The following is a 19,479-nucleotide window of genomic DNA, read 5'->3' as shown; positions in this document are numbered from 1 at the left end:
TGGGATGCAGATTGTGCTAATGTTCAGATTTTCAGGTGCTAATGTGCCAAACTCTGAGTCCTTGGCACTTTTATGTGGTCAGCTGGAAAAGTAACCAGCCCAAGCATCAATCATACCTGTTTCTTTTTCCATGTAAGCCATCATTCTTGCCAAGAGGTTTCAGCAAGCCCTCAGCATGACAGCAGAAGGTCGCTCCTCTCTTTGGGCTATCTGGGGTCTGTAAGAAGCTGCTGCAGCTTTGTTTAGGGGGTGCTCACAATCCAGCAGATGCATTTTTGACCTCCTGAGTCAGAACTGGGCAATCCAGCAGCTGGGCAGAAACTGCAGCAAGCTGAAAGGCAGAGCAGCATCTCAAATGGAGCATGAAACCCAGCGTCAGGGAACAGACAGACAGACATGATGCTGTGTTTTGTTTTCCTGCAGTGGGGATTTCACTGAACTTGGTGCACAGTCAAAAGGCATCCTAAGAGGCTGGGAATTCTGTAGGAGAAACTCTCCTTCCCTTCCAGTCACAAGGCATTTCACAGTGTTTTCCTTCTGCTGTCATCAAAGTGGTTGCTATCAAAAGAGGATCTTAATTCACTTCAGCTTTTCTCTTGAAACCACATATAAAAGGAGATTTAAAGTGTCTTTATAATAAAAAGTAGTTCAGGGTCATGTTCTCCGTGTTTCTGAGATGTCTTATGTTTTTCTGCTGACTCTGCCATGTAAACAGCAGTGGAAAATAATAAAACTGTATGTAATTGGCACAAGCACATTGGAAGGGAGGTAGATGTTCTGGGGAAGATTTAGCTATTTTTGCTTCAGCTGGGCAGAAAATGTCATCATGCCGTGTCCCTGAAAAACCTTATGCAAAGTCAATATTTTCTTTTTTTTTTTTTTTTTTTTTTTCCCATAAACTTTTTCAGTGGAAATCCCCTTCCAGGTTTTTGGTGGCCAGCAAAAGTACAGGGGAGCTTGGACTGAAAAAAGATAACTTTTTGGGTTCTGGATTTTCAGAAAACTGAGGATTGTTTTTATTTACTTTGAAGAAATGCATGTTTCAGAACAGTATCCAAAAATTATTTAACAGACCTATTCCAGCATCACCATTTCATTAGAAACATTTACTAGAAGTTTCATTTTACTGTTTTTTTCATTAAAAGCCAGGCTGCTGAGCCATGGTTTTATGTGCCTGCCAGCTCTCTCCAGACCAGGAGTATTGCAGGAGTTAGGATGGGTGACACCTGCTCTGTTTTGAGAAGAGGAGGAAAATTTATCTATGTGCATCATGCCAGCTGCTTTACAACTAGAAAGTAGGTTCTGTATTGCTTATTAGTTTTAAAGTACCCTAAATTTGCCTCAAATCAAAAAGCAGAAATCCATGCTCAGAAGGATCAGCAAGGAGAGGAGGGAGGCTTGTAGGGATCCCACTGGAAAAGAAGAAATCAAGGAAGATTTGATCCATCTGCTCACAGCTCCCCTTGACAGTCCCAGAGAGAGAAATTTCCAGCAGGTTTCTCTCCTTCTGCCGTGCAGCCCTGTCCTGAGCCTGGTGTTTCTGCCAGGGCTCAGAGGAGCAGCACATCTTGAGTCTGTCCCTTGTTTGGGAACATCATCCCAGGGCTGGGCTCCCCGTGGCTGCAGCTGTGAGCGGTGGCAGCTGCCAGCAAACCCTCCCCAGCTCTGTCTGTGCAGGGGCTTCTCTCCCCTGCTGGATGCTGGTCAGCAGTGGGTGAAGTTTTGGGAAGAGCAGGGGAAGATGAAGCCAGGGAATGCGGGGGCGGAGGGAAGCCAAGCCTGGCACAGGGGAGCTGGCTGTACGTGCAGCACCACGAGCTCTGCACATACTGCATGAAAGGCACTTCTTAAATAAAAATATCAGAAGGGAACATGAAAGGCCCCAGTGGGTGCCAGCAGTGACTCGAGTCTCCGTGCTGTCCTGGTTCTCTGTCCTCAGGACACGCTGTGCTCTCGCCTCAAATCTGTGGCTTTACATTCGTGTGTGTAACGTGGAGCAGAATCCCTCCCCAGAGCACCTTGCTGCAGAGGGTAACTCGGGTCAGCTGCTCAAGCAGGGCCAGCTCTGAGTGCAGGAACCCCAAACAGAGCTGCTGAGCTCTGACCAGCGCTCTGCCTGTACAGAAGTGCCTCCCAGCCAGCCCCATCCCCACTGGAGCTGAAATGTTTTCCCACAGACCCCAGGACAGTCCCGTGGGGGCCTCCTCTCCCTGCCTGGTGCTGCTGCTGTTTCTTGAGTATTAGGGCAAGTGTGAAGAGCATCTGTGGTGTGTAAAACAGGCACATCTGGGCTTTTCTGTCTGTGCCTTCCTCTGCCTCAGGGTGGATTAATCAGCATTATCCAATACATCCAATGTGTTTTCCCCACTATGAATTAAGCCTGCCATGAAGTACCAACCACTGTTACTCTCTTTCTCTGTCCTGTTTTCCATTCCTCCTCTCCTCCAGCAGCACCAGGATTGTCTGAGGTTTTGTTAACAGAGCAGGATGGGGCTGGAGTGAGGAACCAACCCTGAGCTCCAGAGTTCTGCTGCCAGCACCTCCCCATGTTTCTCCCAGGTGGAAGAACATGCAAAGCATCAGCAACCAGTGCTCCTGGAGGTGTGAAGCTGCAAAAATTAATTTGGGCAGCATTTCTACCCCAACAGCCTGGCTGAAAAGGGATCTGTTTCACTCCCACAGTTTCCAAGCATGCAAAAGCCTAAGCACTTTGTTTAATTTCCTTACCTGCTGGGAAATAGCTGGTGTCTTATCCCCTTCTAAAGTTTTTGGCAGGAAATGTGGCTCTGGAAGGTCAAATACAGCTGATCTATTGCTGGGAGTAGTTGCTGCAGGCAAAGGCTTAATGGGAGATCATGGGAAGTCTTTGTGCTTGTGATAAATCTGGTTTAACTCCCTGGGTTCAGAGTCAAACAGGCCATGTACAGATCTTTGTAAAATCATAGTCAAAGGTTTTCTGGATAGCAAGTGGGTCGTTGGAGCAAGATATCCCAGTAGTGCATGAGCAGATCCACACCTCATTGCAGCAGTAACAGAAATGCTCAGCAGAGCTAAGATACAGCAGTTACACCTCACTAAATCCTCCAGCAGCTTTTTGGGGCAAGAGCCACCCAAATGTCCTTGTGCTGCATGCCAGATTGGCATCTGCTAAGCAAACCAGGGGCTGCTGATGCAGTGATTTATTCAGGGTGTCTGAACTGCTCAACAGTTAAAAGTTTATTTATTTATCTTCAAAGAGAGGATGCTGTACTTCCCAACTGGTTTTGTTTTAGGGCTGGTGGAAAGCCAGTTCGTTATGAGTGCTGCAGCACTCAAGAGTTTCTCTCCTCTTGATCTTGGCATTACTTCAGTTGGAGTTTTTTTTCACTGTGTTCTTATCCTGCAGGAAATCTGTGAAGGAGAAAATAGGAAGAAGAAAAAAAAAAGTAACTCAAAGCCATATGACTTTTATTTTTAAAGTCTAAGCAAGGAGTTAGAAAGAAGATGCAGCATAGGACAGACAAATCTATGTGTTTGGTGTAAATCCAGCAAAAAGGCCTGATTTAATGATCTTTAATGCTGGTGTGACACTGTTAACATGCACATCTCCTGATGTGTATCTGCTTGAGTGAAAGGTGGGAACTGGGGCTGGTAGTGTTGATCATGCAGATGGATTTATTGCAGAGATCCATCTGGCACAGTAGTTGCCATGCAGAAGAGGCAGAAGTGATGTTTTGATAGATCAGTGTTGACTTTCCATGATGGGATAGGCCCCCTCCCAGTGCCCTTCTCTTGTGCTCAGCCCTGGGCATGTTGTTAGCAAATGGTGGGAATGAACCACAAAAGAGTGCCACAAAATGTGAGGAAACACATCTGCATGTGCTTTCTATCTCCTCAAGGATCTGTGCTTTTCAGAACTGTGCATGAAAACAAGTTGTTGTGTGTGTGAAGGCTCACACTGCACGATGCCAGCTGAAGCTCCAGCATGGATCACATGGATCTCCATCAGCAATTCCTTGCCATGGAGTGGTGACAGCACAGGGATGGAGGGAGGGACTGCAGGCAGTCAAGCAGAGCCAAGGCTGTGCAGCTGAGCCAGACAAGGGCAGCACTCCCTAAAGCTGGAAAAGGCACGAGGATAGAGTGGATTTGGGGGAATAAACAGGAGGAATGGAACAACTTCATAAAGCAGCTGTGGGGTTCTCTCCCAGGTGCAAAATGGAAATCACCTTCTGCTAAATGAGCCCTGTAAGGGAGCCAGTGGAAACTTTGCTGTCTGTGCATAGGATGCACAGGTTAGAGGCTCTGGGGTTATAGACAGGAGAGACAATTCTCTTGGCCCAAAATGGGACAAATCAATCCAATAGGTCATTCCTGTCCTGGAGGTTTTGGATTTGAGGGTGGTTTTCCTTTGTCTTTCCTGTAGGGAAAAGGGGTTTTGAGTGCAAGTTCTTTTCCATATAACAAGTGTTTCAGTGATGTTGCACTGACCAAAGCTGGGCTGTATCCCACATGCCTGGACAAGGCAGTGACCTGCTCCAGAGGTCAAAGAGGAGGTGGGTTTGTGGTTTGCTTTGAGACTGACTGGTTGTATCACAGCAGAACTCCCAGAGCTCTTTCATTTCTAGCATCACACCTGGATACAGTGACAGCTCTTAGGATCCAGGGTGTGTTGAAGGTCAAGTCTGCCCCACAGTAACAAACCCTCCCTGTTGCTAAAGCTTTGCAGGATGCCCATAAACAGCATCACACCTCTAACTCCATTCCCATCCTCATGAATTCAAACCCAGCAGCATCTCCAGGAGCTTTGTTGTGACATTCACATTCTCTGGACAGAGAGACATAATTTTGTCTCTCAGGAGAAGCACAGAGAGAAGAAGAGAAAACAATCTTTATCTCCATGTAGAATTTAGTATGGTGATTGTTTATCTGAAGCGATTACTTGATTAAATTCTAGTAAAAGTTTAATAACTTCTACTATATATATATAAGTAAAATTTTTTTTTATACTTTTTATATACTTTTTTTATATATTTTTAAGTATATAAACTTTTATAAGTTATATATAAGTTCAATAAGCAATCAGATCCAACTGTCTCAGACTCTCAACAAAAAATCAGGAGTTTTGTTAGAGTTAGTTAAAAAAAAAGTTTTTTAGTTAGATATAGTAAGTTAAAAAGCAAGTATGTAGAATAGGATAGTATCTGTTTAAATAGTATATTGATGTGATATAGTATAGTTTTAATGCTGATCTGGAGCCAGACATCATCAATTTTTCCCGTCGGGGGTTGGTTGATTTCGGATACTGTGTGGTCACTGGAACAGCGTTTCTGGAGGGGTTTGGAGTGGTGGGTCCCCCCTGAGCCGTGTCTGTCCCTGTCTCAGGCTCCCTGCACACCGGCCGCAGCTCTCCGCCGCCGGGCAGCGTTCCCGAGGAGCAGCAGCAGATCGCCCGCCAGGGATCCTACACCAGCATCAACAGCGAGGGCGAGTTCATCCCCGAGACCATGGACCAGAACGTGAGTGGGGCTGGGGCGTGGCTGCAAGGGGACAGCCCTGCTGGGTGTGAGGAGGCTGCCCTGGGAGAGCTGTTCCCACCATTGCATTCGGGCAGTGCCTGTCAGGCCAGCTTTTTCCAGGAATGGGTGCCCCCGTGCTTGACATGCCTGGGAAAATCTGATTTCCAGGAACCCTGAGAGCCAGTGGGAATGGCATATATGCCCGGGCACCTTAGGCAGCTCTGGAGCAGCAGAGATCTGGGGCACACATGTGCACCAGCTGCCAGGCCCTTGTGGCCACAGCATTCCCAGATCCCAGGACCATGAGGGAATGTGCCAAGCAACCAATTGCCAGCGATTGCAGCAGCCTGGGGACATCAGCAGCTCTGGCTGCTTTCCATGTGGTGTTTCTGCCTGAGCTCCAGTTACGGTTCTTGGCTCTGCCCAAAGCCTCTGTGCTTTTGTGTTTCTATCCCTCCCCCATTTATATTTTTTTAAACTCTCTTAATAAGGAAATTGTATATTCCAGTGCCTCAGTAATAGAAGAGCAGCACGTTCCTCAGTGCTAAGCAGTACCCCATCCTCCAGTCAATTTGGTACCCACAGTGAGGGAAACTCTGCAGTGTCAAGGGACCACAGTGGGAGCAGCTTATACTTCCCTCTCCGTTTGCATTTTTGCTCAGCCTATAGCTCTGAAGAGCTTAGTATAGATCCTGTGAAGTCAGCTAGGCTGTCTGAGCACATGTCATTCTTACAAAGCTCTTGGAAACACAGGACCAAGATCCAGAGTTTGCAGGAGGGGCATGGAGGGACATCTGGAAGGCACTAAACTCCATCCATAAGGCTGCTATGCTGGCCTCCAAGGATGTTCCTGGGGAGATGTGTATTTCCTACACTCAAAAGCACCCACTAGCTCCACATTTGCATGCAGGCTATGCCAGTGTTTCCATGGCAAAGTTGTGTTTTCAACAGTTTATTATACAGCCATTAATAAAATAAGAAGTCACTCTGGGTGAGTCTTGGCAGTGTCAGAGTGCAGATGTAGCATGTGCTCCTTGCAGCCAAAAGTTGGCTCTCTATTGTTCTCACATGCCTCCAAAACATGTTGGGGAGGATTAAGACAAAGTGTGTGTGCAGGGGGAGGGTTCCTGTGACCCCCTTGGGTGTAAATCAGCCCAGCTCCACCGGCTGTTTGTGGAGCTCCATTAATTCAGAGCCCTGAGCCTGCTCTGGATGAAGGTTCCCAGATGCTCTCCTTGCTTTTCCCCAGCATCACGCTGTGGGTGGCCCACAGCCCTTTGCTGGAGAAGTAAAAGCAGGGAAAAGGGATTTGGGGAATTGTTTGGGGTTTATTGTCTTCGCTCATTGAGCAGCTATGCTTTTCCCTATATGGGCTTTGCCTTCAGAATGTTCTTGTACTGCTGCTTCCATATGTGCCTCATGCAAAATCACTCAGGAGCTGGATCTTGCTGCCTTTTGGGGAATGTCCCTGTGCAAGCCTGTGATGTAACTGTGGTCTTGAGACCAGCCTGGCAGATGAACAGAGGCTGAATATGGAGCATGCTCCAATTCACAATTTTATGCTTTTGAGAAATGAGTCTGTTTCAGCTTTAAGTGCTGGAAGAGCCCTGGCATGGCTGGCAGAGTGGCTTCTGTCAGAGTGTTTGCTCCTCTTTGGCCTAGTGCATTTTGAAGGAGGTTTTAGGGTAAAAACTAGGAAGAGAAGAACTGCACTTTGCAGCTGGGCCTGCCTGGCCCAAACAGCACGAGCTGTGCTGACAGCGGCTGAGGAGAGCTGATGGGAGCAGCCCGTGGAAAGGGAGCCTGGTGGGGAAGGAGGAGCGATGCAGGAAGCAGCAAAGTGTGGCTCCACATGGCGTTTAACCCTCGTTGCTCAGCTTTCCCAGGAACTGTGGAGCAGGAGTTAGTGAATGTCCACAGCCAGGAGGGAGCATGGCACTGCTGTGGCACTGCCAGCAGCACAGTGTGGCTCTGCTCCTCGTGGAAGTGCACACACCTCCAGGGTTTACCACTCCACACAAAACCCTCTATTGTTGCTAACCAGCTATAAATAACCCTGGCCAGTACAATGTCTCATCCAGGAAGCAAGACAAATGCAGCTTTTGACTCACTGAGCTGGTGAGTGCCAAGCCCGTTCTTCCAGCCAAAAACCCTGATGATGCTGCACTTATCAGCAGAGAGGAAGGCTGGGCTCGAGTGCCAGGGCAGCTCGGGAAGTCAGGAGCCCAGGGCTGCAGTCCTGGCTGTGGTACACAATATCCACTTGGCCTTGGGCACATCATTGGTGTCCTGATACATATTTTCCTTTAGTGGTAATATTATTATTTCTCACGAATGCTTTGAGCGCTTTGAATCTCCTTGACTTCTCCGCACGCTTTGAACATCAGGGTGCTGATGATCTTTGCTTCAGTTTCCCTATCAGCAAGTAGCAGTTAGAAAGAGCAATAATGCAGAGAAGGCATCATAAATGGATGACCCTGCGGAGGTCTGCTAGTTCTGGAGCTTGGAGAGCTACAGTGCATGGTTTTATTGTTTCCCCTTTCCTTTCTCTGTCAGATGCTTGAAGCTTTCATCAGCCCCGATGACTCTCTGTCTGGGAGCTGCCAGTCTCTGGACAGGTCTGTGGACAGGTGAGTTGTTGTGTGTGTCTCCATGTTCACAAGCAGAACTGCAGCCTCTGCTCCACAGCAAGAAAGCAACAGGATCACTGATAACCCCTGAGGTTTCTGTTGGGATGAGGATGCATCTGAGCAAAGCAAATTTATCTTTATTGCTGAAAACCAGGTATCTGTGCAATGGTATGATTTGAACTGCAGTAATCTGAGCTGGACAAAGGCAGCCTAGCTTTGTGTGACCAGGTTTTCTTCTTTGCCTTTTGAGATGAAAATTCTCAGAAAATCACACAATGGTATGGGTTGGAAGGGATCTTAAAGATCATCCAGTTCAATCTGCCATGGGAAGGGACAGCTTCCACTAGACCAGGTTACTCAGTGCTCCATTTAGCCTGGCCTTGAACTCTTCCAGGGCTGGGCATCCACAGTTTCTCTGGGCAGTCTGTTCCAGTGCTACACCACCCTCACAGCACCTCCTTCCCCTCTGGCTCTCTGCAGTCACCAGGTCAATACTCCATCAGCCTCTCTGTGCCTCCTCCTCCCCGGGCACGCTGTCTGCTCTCCGCTGGCCACTGGCAAGCTCAGCAGCCCCTGTGCAGTGCCAGCAGCCACAGACGTGTCAGTCAAGGTGCTGAGGACACCAGATGAGCAGTAACTAAGTTTAGCTACTCAGCAGGAAGCAACTGGGACACTTTGTACTAACCCAGGCTGCGATTCAGTGCCTGGTGCCATTGAGCTGGGTCCCAGCTCACACGTGCACAGAATCCCTGTGTTTGCTGCTGTGCAGGGTGAGCTGTGGATAAGACACAGTGTCCTTTTGGGAAGCAGTCTATTTTTTTTTTCCATCTGCATCAAAGGTTGTCTATTTTTTTCCGCTGCTGCTGTTGCCATCCAGCCCCAAGGCTGCGTTCCAGCAGGCCTGCCTTGGGCAGATTGTGCTTCGGGTTTGCAACTCCGTGTGCTTTGGACCTGTCTCAGCATCAAGGTCCATTTCCTTTTTGTGGCTTTTAATAATTTCCTGTGATGTATTTGCTCATTGTTAAGGCTGTATGGAAGCTGGATTCCTTGTGTTCCCAACCTCTCTGCCCCAGCTTTGCTTTTGCACAGATTTTGCCAAGAAGAACAGCAGAAGGAGTACGGGCTGTTTATAACACTCTGCTGTGAACTCAGAGGAGAGCTTTAGGCTTTTAGCTCTCTGTCTGTGAGAGGGTGGCATGACCTTTCATGTCCAATGCAGGCAGATGTGTCCAGTCATGGGTCTAGGAGCTGTAAAAGGCACAAGGAAGGCTGTATTATTCCAAGGACGAGGAGTAAGTGGGACTATTCCTGCAAAGAGGTGGCAGAGGCCTTGCAGCCAGTTGTTTGGGATGGCATCAGCCCAAGAGGACAGAACAATTTACAGGCTCAGTGGCCAGGCTGAGGGTTAGGAACAGCACCACAAACTGCTCTTTGCCACAGCAGTGATCAGGTTGAGTAGGTTTCAGAGCACCATACAAAGCTGATTTCTACTCTGTGCCCATATTGTTAAAAGAGTGAGTGGAAAACTCACATGCCCAACTCACTCTTGAAGAGTCTGGGGTGAAATTGGGGTTGCAGAAATCCCCTTGCAGTGCTTTTCCATCCTCTCAGTGTAGTTTAAAGACCTTGAGCCTTGAGGCACCAATGCCACACTGTCTCTCCAGGTCCTGTGGGAGGCTGCATGTTCCAGTGGTGGTGCAGTCTGTGTGGGAGGTGATGTTGGGCAGGAGGGAAACCTGCAAGAACTGAGCATGGCTGAAGGACTCTGGTGTGTGCACCTGCAGCAGCTGGGCAGTGTTCAGGGAAAGCAGAGGTGTGTGGTTGAACACTTAGTGCTGAGGGAGCAGAAGCCTGTGGCCCTCCTTCTGTGCTGCCTCCTGCACAGGGGTGATGATCTTTGGCTGCTTCATTTCAGCCTGGTGACTGTGGGTTTTGCAGCATCCCTTTTGTTTGCCACAGGAACAAGCTGTGATCCAGCCAAAAAACCAATTTTCATTCTTGTGCAGGAGGAGGATGGGAGCTCAGTGGTCAGTGCAGCTTGTGGTTTATCCTGTCCTTTCCTTAGTGTATTAATTCCATAGCTGTTCTGATGTAATAAATAAATAAATCCTTTTTTTATTTTTTTTTCATCCCTTTGCAGCCCTCCCTTTCCCCAAACCCCTGTTCCTGGAAGGAAGAGCCATCCCAAAGACAGTCTTGATTGCATGGGTAAGTACTCTTGGTGGTTTATATTTCCTGAAAAGTATAAAAAGCATATAGTAAAGAGGCTGGGTAAAGACTATTAGAGAGATGGCACTGCATGAAAAGTAATTAAAAGCAATCAAGCAAGACAACTCCATGGCTTGGGTAACCCTTCAGAACTGACCCTGCAGTGACCAAACATGAATATTCTCTATAATCAAAAGGCCCAGAGCATCAAACATAGCCAGGGCTGCTGTTGTCTTCATTAACCCTTTGTGATTCTGCAGCAATACTTTTGGGACTGGTTTGGGAATCAATTGACAGCAACCATAGTCCCAACTGGGCAGCTGGGGCCCTGAGGTGGATGGATGCAAGCAAGGAAAGATGTTGAGAGACCTGTGTTGGAAGATACTGCTTTTGTTTTTGCAGATAACTGCAAGGTGCTGACAAGCTGGGAACAGCCTTGTAGGATCAGCTTTTGCCTCTCTTTCCTCATCTCTGAGTTGCCCTTCAGGATCTCCACTTTCTACATAGCAAACCCCAACTCTCTAGGGAGTTACACCTCTCCCACTTGCATGAATAATAATCTGCAATAGTGCAAACGCTGTGAGAGAAACTGTAGTGGTGCTTGCACAGATCATAGGTTACTGCTTAATCACTCAGAAACATCCAGCTGGTTAAATAATGGAAACTCTGTACTATTGTAATGACTTGCACTATTAAAAATGAGCAAATGGCAGCCAGCCTGTGGCAGGATAACTCATTGCTGGCCTGAGGCAGGATTTCTAGATTGGGCTGCAGAGATGAAGCTGCAGTCTGCCCTCATTGCTGAAGGTTTTAACGCTTCCCCCGTGGCATTTTGCTTTGAGACACCTCTGGGCACTGTTGCTCACACGTGGCTCACCAAGAACCTCTTGCCCTGTCCTTGTTGCTCCTCTTGCTGACCATATTTCAGCCATTATGTGCTCTTTTTGGCAATCACACCTAAATACAGCAGAGGCCAGCAGTGGCCTCTGAGGAGCGGCTGCTGGCCCCAGGCTAAGACAAACAAACAGTCAGAAGGGGCTGTGTCATTAGACTTGGATGGAGGAAAAACAGCAGGTGAAAGAAGGGGGTGGAATGACAGATATTTTAATCTCAAGTTATTTGGTGCTACCAGCAATGGCTTCCTGTGCTGTGGTCTTTATTAAAAAAATATGTCCTTATCTTGCATGTCCATCCATCTCTCTCATAACCCAGTGTCTAAACTGTGATGGTCTTTAATCCCTTCTGTATATTCTATCTTTCTAGCATTTAATCAAATAAATATAAAAGTTTGGAGCTCTGGAGGTTTAAATTGGCTTTCAGAGGGGAGGAGTAAAATCTGAGAAGAAAGAGGGGAGATATTATCTGGTGTTAGTCAAGTGCTGGATTTTTCTGCATTTCCCTGGAAATAGCTGATATCAGAGCAAAAGTTTTGGAGTGGATGTGTCTAGACCTAACCCTGCCTGACAGTTTGGTTTCTTTTTTTTATTGTTTTTTTTGCATTTTTTACAAGTGCAAATAAGATGTTTTAGTGCTCTGCCTTGGAAACCAAGCCTGGTCTGTGTTAATCCCCTGCCTTGCACTTGAACAATGTGGGCCAGGGTCCATAAGTTCAGCAGTTAAACCTCTGCTTTAGGGGCAGTAAGGGCAGTGTGCTTAACCCTGATTTTCCACTGAAGGGTTTGTGACTGTGGGCAGATTTCACAGGGAGCCTTGGGGTGTGTAGGGTTGTGTAAATGAACACCTTGTCACCTCCTTCTTGGCTCTAACTCAGTGTTTCCCATAAGAAACACTCTGGGCACTTGAAACTGAGCTGATCTCAGAAATACCTGTGTCTTCTTCCCTCCTGCCAGATTTTGACATCCCATTCTGTGAGAGGTTTGGGAAAGGTGGGACCTTCCCGAGGCAGTACCATCTCTCCCAAAGTCGCAAGGACTACAGTGATGGTAAGGACATGATGGGGGCTCAGGGAGGGAGGTGATCAGTCCTTGCTGGCTTCTGACAGTGCCTGGGACTGGAAACACTTGGGAAGGAGAGGTTTCTGATAAAGGGAGAACCACCAAGTGCTTTGGGATTCACTTGTGTGTTCAGAAGGGTGTTCTCTGTGAGACCGTGTTGGGAAATGCTGAGCCTGTCCTCTGCTTACACCTCCTGTTTTAATTTAGCCATGGGGATGATTGGCATTTCTCATCCCTGGCAGTATCAACCTTCCTATTCCCCTAAATTGCTTGCTTTTGAGGATGATTTTTGTGACCTTTACAGCAGGTTTCTCACTGAGCCATAGGAAATCCCCAAGCAATTTCAGGGAAGCAGTATCTGTTTGCTTCTCTGTTTCAAGCTGGTGAGCTCTGAGCTTTGGGGCCAACTCCATCATCTTTTTCCTGCTCATTCTGTCACTGTATGAGACAGCAAGTAGTGGGAGGCAAAAATTCCCTTGGGAAAAATGTACTGAGGATGTGCAGAGAGCATATGGATCTTTCCAGAATGAGCTTCATCTCTCACTGACACCCCTGTGAAAGCAGGTCTGGCCCTGCTGTGTGGTCATTTACATGTGGACATAGGGGATGGCAGGGATAATTTTCAATGTAAATCTCTGCCTGTTCAGTGTTTCATTGTGATTAACAACCAACCAACCCCCTGATGTAATTAAGCTGTTGCAAAACCCTCTGGAAACATCTACATTAGATGTGATGCCTGCTGTTATCAACTCTTAAATTGAATTGAAAATCTTCACAGGCCTTTGCTTCAGTTTCATTACACTTGCTTTGCTTAATTTGAAGAGGTGAGGATCTGGGCAGTGATGTGAGGAGGTGGTGACAGGTGTGTCCAAGCTGGTGTGTGTGTTCTGGCTGTAATTTTACCCCTTCTTCCCTGCAGGCCGGAGGACTTTCCCCAGGAGTTACTTCCCACAGGAGAACCTGTTTCAGCTGGTCCCTTCCAGCAGAACCAAGAGCTTCACTGGGGACAGCAAGCTCAGCACCTTGCAGTATGATGAGTACAGACCCAAGTGTTGGAACAATTGTGAAAAGGGTCTGCAGGCCTTCAGCACCTCCCCGACAAAAGCCAGGAACTGTGAGTGAACCAAACCCCTGAGTGCTGAGAGCAGAGCTGGGATTTGACACAAAATTGAGTTATTGTCACCTGCTCAGTCACTGGACATCAGCTAAGCCAGCCATGGGTAAACTCTGATTGCACCCCCAGCGTGAGGCACACTGCACCAGCTTCTGTGCCACGAGAAGGTTTAGTCCAACACCCTGTGTCTCACCTTGGCCTTTGGCTGAGAGCTGAGTGGGGTCAGCTGGTGTTCACCACTTGCAGGTGTGTGGGACTGTCAGTGTGGGCTGTGTCAGCTTCCCAGAAGACTTGGGATGTGGGAGCAAATGCATCCAGAGTTTCTGTTCCTTGGCTTGCATTGCTGTCACCCCAGCACCCAAAGATGGTCTTGCACGCTCCTCTGCTATTGCAAGACTGCCCATGATATAGAAACTGGTGCATTTTTGGGTGTGTTTATTGATGGTTAACATCCTAGAAGTGACCAGTGAGATAAACCTGCTCACTGGTCTCTGCCTGGGTTGCTGCTCAGCCATCCTCTGTTCTGCTAAACACTCCCACAGCAGAAGGGAAATTCCAACATTGGGAGGAAAGACTCTTAATGAAATAGGACTTTTCTGGATTTGTTTGTGCTTTATGCTAATGATGACTGGGAGACATTCCCCTCACACCAAAAGCACCAGTGTAGTTAAAACTGGTTTGTCCTGGAGTACCTGGGAGAGAGGAGCTCACTGACTGCCCTGTAGGGTCAGGTGGACCCTGATGCTGAAGGGTGCTGTGCTCATCTCTCAACCCTCTCCTCTCCCCTGTAGCCCTGCAGGCACCTGTGAACTGGAGGCTGGGGAAGCTGCTGGGCAGAGGAGCTTTTGGGGAAGTTTATCTCTGCTATGATGCTGACACTGGGAGGGAGCTGTCAGTGAAGCAGGTGCCTTTCGACCCTGACAGCCAGGAGACAAGTAAAGTGAGTACAAGGGCAGGGCTGTTCTGCAGCACCTTGGGGAGCTGTGGGCTGGGGGTAGAGGTGTCCATGTCCCTGGAAGGCAGTGTGTGGAGACAGGGTGTTGTTTTCCCTCTCTGGAATAGTCCTGAGTGGCTCATGGCACCAGTCACAGTGCTCTGGTGACTTCTGTGCCTCTTAGTTCCTTGGTTACATTGGCCTCCTCTATATCCTTTATCATCTCTTGCAGGTCTGTCTGATCTTCCTTAGTTTTGTCCTTCTTGCTCCCTTCACCTTCTCCCCATTCTCAGTGACTTTGTTGAAATCTTTCCAGAAAAACTCCTTAAACACAAGTAATAACAATAATGATAATGATAATAATTATAATAAAACCTGTCTCAAAGCCAACCCCTGTCTTTCTCCTTGCCTTTCCCTTAGGGCAGTGCTCCTTATTTCTGAGCCTGGTGTGGCCAATATCTTTGTGGACAGCTTCACAGCTGCTACAAAAACTGCTCAGCATGGAGCAGTATTATATCATGTTCCCTTTCACCAGAAGCTGTGTGGTTTGTTGCAGGAGGTGAATGCTTTGGAATGTGAGATTCAGCTGTTGAAGACTCTCCGTCACGACAGGATCGTGCAGTACTACGGGTGCCTGCGGGATCCTGAGGAGAAGAAACTGTCTATCTTTGTGGAATACATGCCAGGGGTAAGTGTGCTTCCTGCTAAACACTGTCCTGAGTGGCAGAAAACAGATTTAGAGTCTCCTGGACTTTGGTGAAATTTGTATCTGTCCAGCTGAGCTGTTTTATGGCTGATGAACCAAACCAAAGCAGTGGATGCATCCCTAAGGCTTGGGAGAGCTCAGGATGTGAGTCAGATGTCATGGTGAAGCCCCTCAGCAAGCACTGGGTGAAATGAAAAGCCCTGCAGGCAGGTTTTAGGTTCGAATCCTGAAACAGGGTGTGTTCACAGTCTGCAATCTGAGCTTGGTGAATGTGGGACATGATCCAGATCCTGCTCCAAACACTGTGGCCTGAGCCCATCCTTAAGTATTTACTGCAAATCCCTGCAGGACAAGCTAATAGTACAACTGTCCACCCACAGCTGTCACCAATTACTTGTGGCTTTCAGCACGTGTGTGTTGGAAACAGTGATATTCACTTAGAGTCTTCTGTTGAGGACAGAGATTTCTGTGGGCAGCATTATCTTGTGCAGGAGTGACTTCAATTTGTGGCTTTGCTGATAGAGGATGATATAGTCATGGGGAAAAAGATCAGAATGCTTTGAGGGAGTTTAAGCAGGGGCTGGAGAATGTGCATGGGTGAGTTGAGCATCTCTTTGTGAACTTGTGAATTACATCAGCCATTAAACTGATGGTGTAAAACAGCAAAATGCTATTTACATTGCTGGAGGATGTGTTCTCCTAAGTCCCTTCTGTCCAGCTGGATTTGTTCCCCAGAGTGTGGGAGAATAAACCCTTGTTTATACAGAGATTTGTAAGGCCAGAAGGGACAATTAAGTCATTTGGTTGCAAATAATTTTAGTCATTAAGTAAATGTGCTAGAGGTTCTCTGTATGCATCTTGTATGTGAGTGATCAGGTGGAATTCCATGCCTCTGAGTCCCTTCCAAGCCCTGTCCTCCCCCTGTCCCTGTGGGCATCTTGCCTTCAGGCCCTGCCACAAGGCGTGGTCCCAGAGGAGTAAATCCCAGGAATTCCAGCAGTCCCCTTGCTGCTTATTCCACAGCGTGCTGATGTTTGTTAGCAGCCAGGAAACCAGCATTTAATGCTGAGGCAGTGTCCAGCAGGGCTGGAAATTCAATGTTTGTTTTTTTAAATGATAAAGCTGAGCTCTGACCAAATACAGATTGACTTTGCTGCTGCAACAACAGCTCATTTGACAACAGCAGCTCGGGGCTCCGGTTTCCAAGGCCAGTGGAAGTGAGGGAGTTCCCAAACCTTGCAGGACAGCAGCTCTGCAAAGCTGGGTCTGGCCAAGCTTCCAGTTTGAGACACTCAGCTTGGCAAAATGTTCACAGGGCCAAGTTTGGGTGCACCCTAAGGCTGCCATTCTTTTGACAGCCCTCAGTTAATAGCTGACTCTGTAGTTTCTGTCCTGCCCATAAACTGTTTTTTTAAATTATTCTTGGAAAACAGAATGGTCCAATTGACCAAGGCCTCAAAGAACCAGTTTCCCCTTCTTGTTTGAAGGGGAGTTTGTCTCCCTCATCAGGGTGAGGGAAGGCAGGATAAGAAATCTATTTTGGTTGTGGTGAGGGAATGTACCCTGCATACAGGTTATACTGAGGGGGTCATTTAGAGCATCTCAGGTTGCTTCAGCAGTGCTGAGAGAGAAAGAGGAAAGGCCCATCCACAGGATCAGCACCAGCCTCAAAATAAGCCAAAACAGTAGCTGGGCAGAGCAGCAGCAGAGATGGGTGGATGTGGAAAAGCTAATAGAGTTTGATGGGCTGGCTTGGAGCAGAGCAGCCGCTGTTCCCAAAACAGGACTGGCAATCGTGGATCAACCCCAGAGCTGAAGGACAGGCAGAAACAGGATGAGTTTCCCCTCCCACCTCCCAGCTGACCTGAATACCAGAAGTAGAGCTGAGTATGAACCCCAAATCTGCCTCTGGTTCATCCCTGCTAAAACCCAGCTCTCTGGCACAGTGAGACACATCCATTTCCAAGTGGCCTAAAAATGCAGCTAAAACCAAAAGGATCAGCCTGCTGAAGATGATAAATATCTGCACCTCTGCTCCCTTTCCTCTTTGATCAATATAATCAAACCAGTTTGAGCCTGCATTGCTGGATCAGAAATTCAAGGACTTGCAAATTATCTGCTCTGGGTGGTCTTGTTGGAGCAGCCCCTTTTGGGGCTGGTTGTCCCTCATGGCTGTGGGTGTTCCTTGCTGTGCAAAGTTTTGGGAGGAGGGTTTCAAAGACTGATTCATTATCTTGGCCCTAAAGAACTGGCTCTCTACAACTCCCTGAAAGGAGATTGTAGAAGGTGGGAGTTGTTCTTTTCTCACAGGTAAGAAGTGAAAGGAAAAGAGGATATGGAGGTTTAGATTGGGTGTTAGAAACAATTTCTTCACTGAAAGGGTTGTCAAACATCAGAATAGGCTGCCCAGGGAAGTGATGGAATCACCATCACTGGAAATGCTCAAAAGAACAGGTAGTTTAGTGGTGGACCTGGCACTGTGATTGGAATGGATGGTGTCAGAGGTTTTTTCCAACATTAAAGATTCTATGAATCTAATTAATCGAGTTGATCTTCTCATTTGAGTTGTAAATCCTCATCAGTTTGGTCCTTCTCAGTGAGCTGTCAGTGACCTCCCTGCAGCCACTAGAGGGGGAAGAAAGTCTGTGGTGTTGGCAGGAGGAAGCTGTGCCAGGCACCAAACCACACTTCATCTCCCCAGGGCTCTGGGACACCAGGACAAGTCTTTGCTCTGTTCCCCACTTAGTGGATTTCTGGGGTTTTTTTCTGCTAATGGGGTTTTGGGGTTTTTATTGAGCTGGAAGACAGAGTGGTCAGGGAGGTTTAGGAAGTTGCTGTGATGTGATGGTTTCTCTGGTCCTTACGTTGGTGTGTGTTGTTTGTTTGCAACAGGGCTCAATAAAGGACCAGCTAAAAGCTTACGGTGCTCTGACCGAGAATGTCACACGCAAGTACACCAGGCAGATCTTGCAGGGAGTCTTCTACCTTCACAGCAATATGATTGTCCACAGGGATATTAAAGGTGAGTGGATAATAGAGAGGCTTCTTGCTTGCTTGGGTTTGTTCAGCCCAGCCTCCCCCTGCCCCAGTGCTGGTCCTTGTGCACAGCATAGTGCTGGGATCTGCTCTTTGAAGTGTTGTTGTCCCTGCCCTTCACCGGATTGAACCATGAAAATCTTGAGCAAGCAGCTGAAACCAAAAACGTGGGCTGTTTTCTCTCTCAAGGGATTATTGTTGACTGCCCTTACATGTCTGAAAATCTGGTGTAACAGCCAAGAACTGAGATGCTCTGGCATTTGGAGAGGTCTGATGCTGCTTTCTGCTCTCTGTGGGTGGGAGGATAATCTGTTGGCCCCCATGCACTGCTCATTTTTGGGAAACCTGCTGAATGAGGGGATGCTGGTGGGAGTCAACCCTCTTGGAGAGCAGCTGCCTTAGGAGAGAAGGATTTGAAATGATGCTGAGTCCAGCCCCACCACAGCCCTTGGGGCTCCCCTCTGCCTGGCTCTCTGCCTGTGCCCTTCCTGCTCACCTCACTGCAGCCACTTCAGCTTCCTGCTTCATTTCTTGGGGGTCTTGTCTTTGCTTCTCACCCCAGGTGCCAATATTCTGAGAGATTCTGCTGGAAATGTGAAACTTGGAGATTTTGGGGCCAGCAAACGCATCCAGACCATCTGCATGTCTGGGACTGGGATTAAATCTGTCACGGGAACACCATACTGGATGAGCCCAGAGGTTATCAGTGGAGAGGGCTATGGAAGGAAAGCTGATGTGTGGTAAGGAAAGCAGTAAAAACCCCACCATTGCTACTTCAATCAAACAATCCTTTTGGGAAGCTGTAACGGGGGCAACAGGTATAGCCAGTAGCTGGAAGCAGTGCAAAGGATGGAAAATAGGAGATACAGGAGGAAACCTGTTGTAGCTAAGTTCCCAAAACAGGAGCACTCAGAATCACAACTTGCTTTCAGAAACTTTTGTCTTGTGTGATTCTCACATCCAGCTCATCCCCATAACTGCTTTTTGATTCTGGAAAACAGGTTGATAAAGCTCACTAAAAGACATGTTGAGTTTTGGTGGCCCTGATTTTGGGTTCACTAAGCCCAACTCAGAGGCTATGGGGATCTTCATGGTCTTCCCAAATCTGCTGTTGGATATTTGCATGTGGCTAAGGCACGAAGACAACCAAAATCATGGGCTGCTTGTGAATGTCATCCTGTGGAGGATGACAGATGGAACCTGGAGGAGTTGGGGTGGCACTACTAATCTTCCCAGTATATGAGGAGGAAGCAATGTCTTCCCAGTTTGCTTTCTGTTGGGTGCCCAAGCAAAGAGAGCCAACAAAAAATAATCCTTCCAAGAGACCCCTAATTGGGTGGGAAAACCTAGAAAGTCCTTAGCAGGTGTCCATGTGCCCTGCACCACCTGCACTGGCTG

General features: G+C 47.7%; 1 protein-coding gene across 6 annotated transcripts in view; it reads left to right on the top strand.

Annotated features, from left to right (window-relative positions):
• Positions 1-19,479, top strand: part of LOC100226503 (mitogen-activated protein kinase kinase kinase 3) — a 79,355-nt gene that overhangs the window by 55,429 nt on the left and 4,447 nt on the right. For all 6 annotated transcript variants that reach the window (XM_072925280.1, XM_072925283.1, XM_072925282.1 and 3 more), the window contains 9 exons: positions 5,365-5,498; positions 8,055-8,128; positions 10,269-10,336; positions 12,187-12,279; positions 13,211-13,405; positions 14,197-14,345; positions 14,896-15,027; positions 17,938-18,067; positions 18,644-18,821. In XM_072925280.1, coding sequence (XP_072781381.1) covers positions 5,365-5,498; positions 8,055-8,128; positions 10,269-10,336; positions 12,187-12,279; positions 13,211-13,405; positions 14,197-14,345; positions 14,896-15,027; positions 17,938-18,067; positions 18,644-18,821 — 1,153 coding nt within the window. The remainder of the gene's footprint in view (positions 1-5,364; positions 5,499-8,054; positions 8,129-10,268; positions 10,337-12,186; positions 12,280-13,210; positions 13,406-14,196; positions 14,346-14,895; positions 15,028-17,937; positions 18,068-18,643; positions 18,822-19,479) is intronic.

This window comes from Taeniopygia guttata, chromosome 2 (genome assembly GCF_048771995.1).
Source record: "Taeniopygia guttata chromosome 2, bTaeGut7.mat, whole genome shotgun sequence".
Classification (NCBI taxonomy): Eukaryota; Metazoa; Chordata; class Aves; order Passeriformes; family Estrildidae; genus Taeniopygia; species Taeniopygia guttata.
This window is presented reverse-complemented; position numbering and strand designations above follow the sequence as displayed.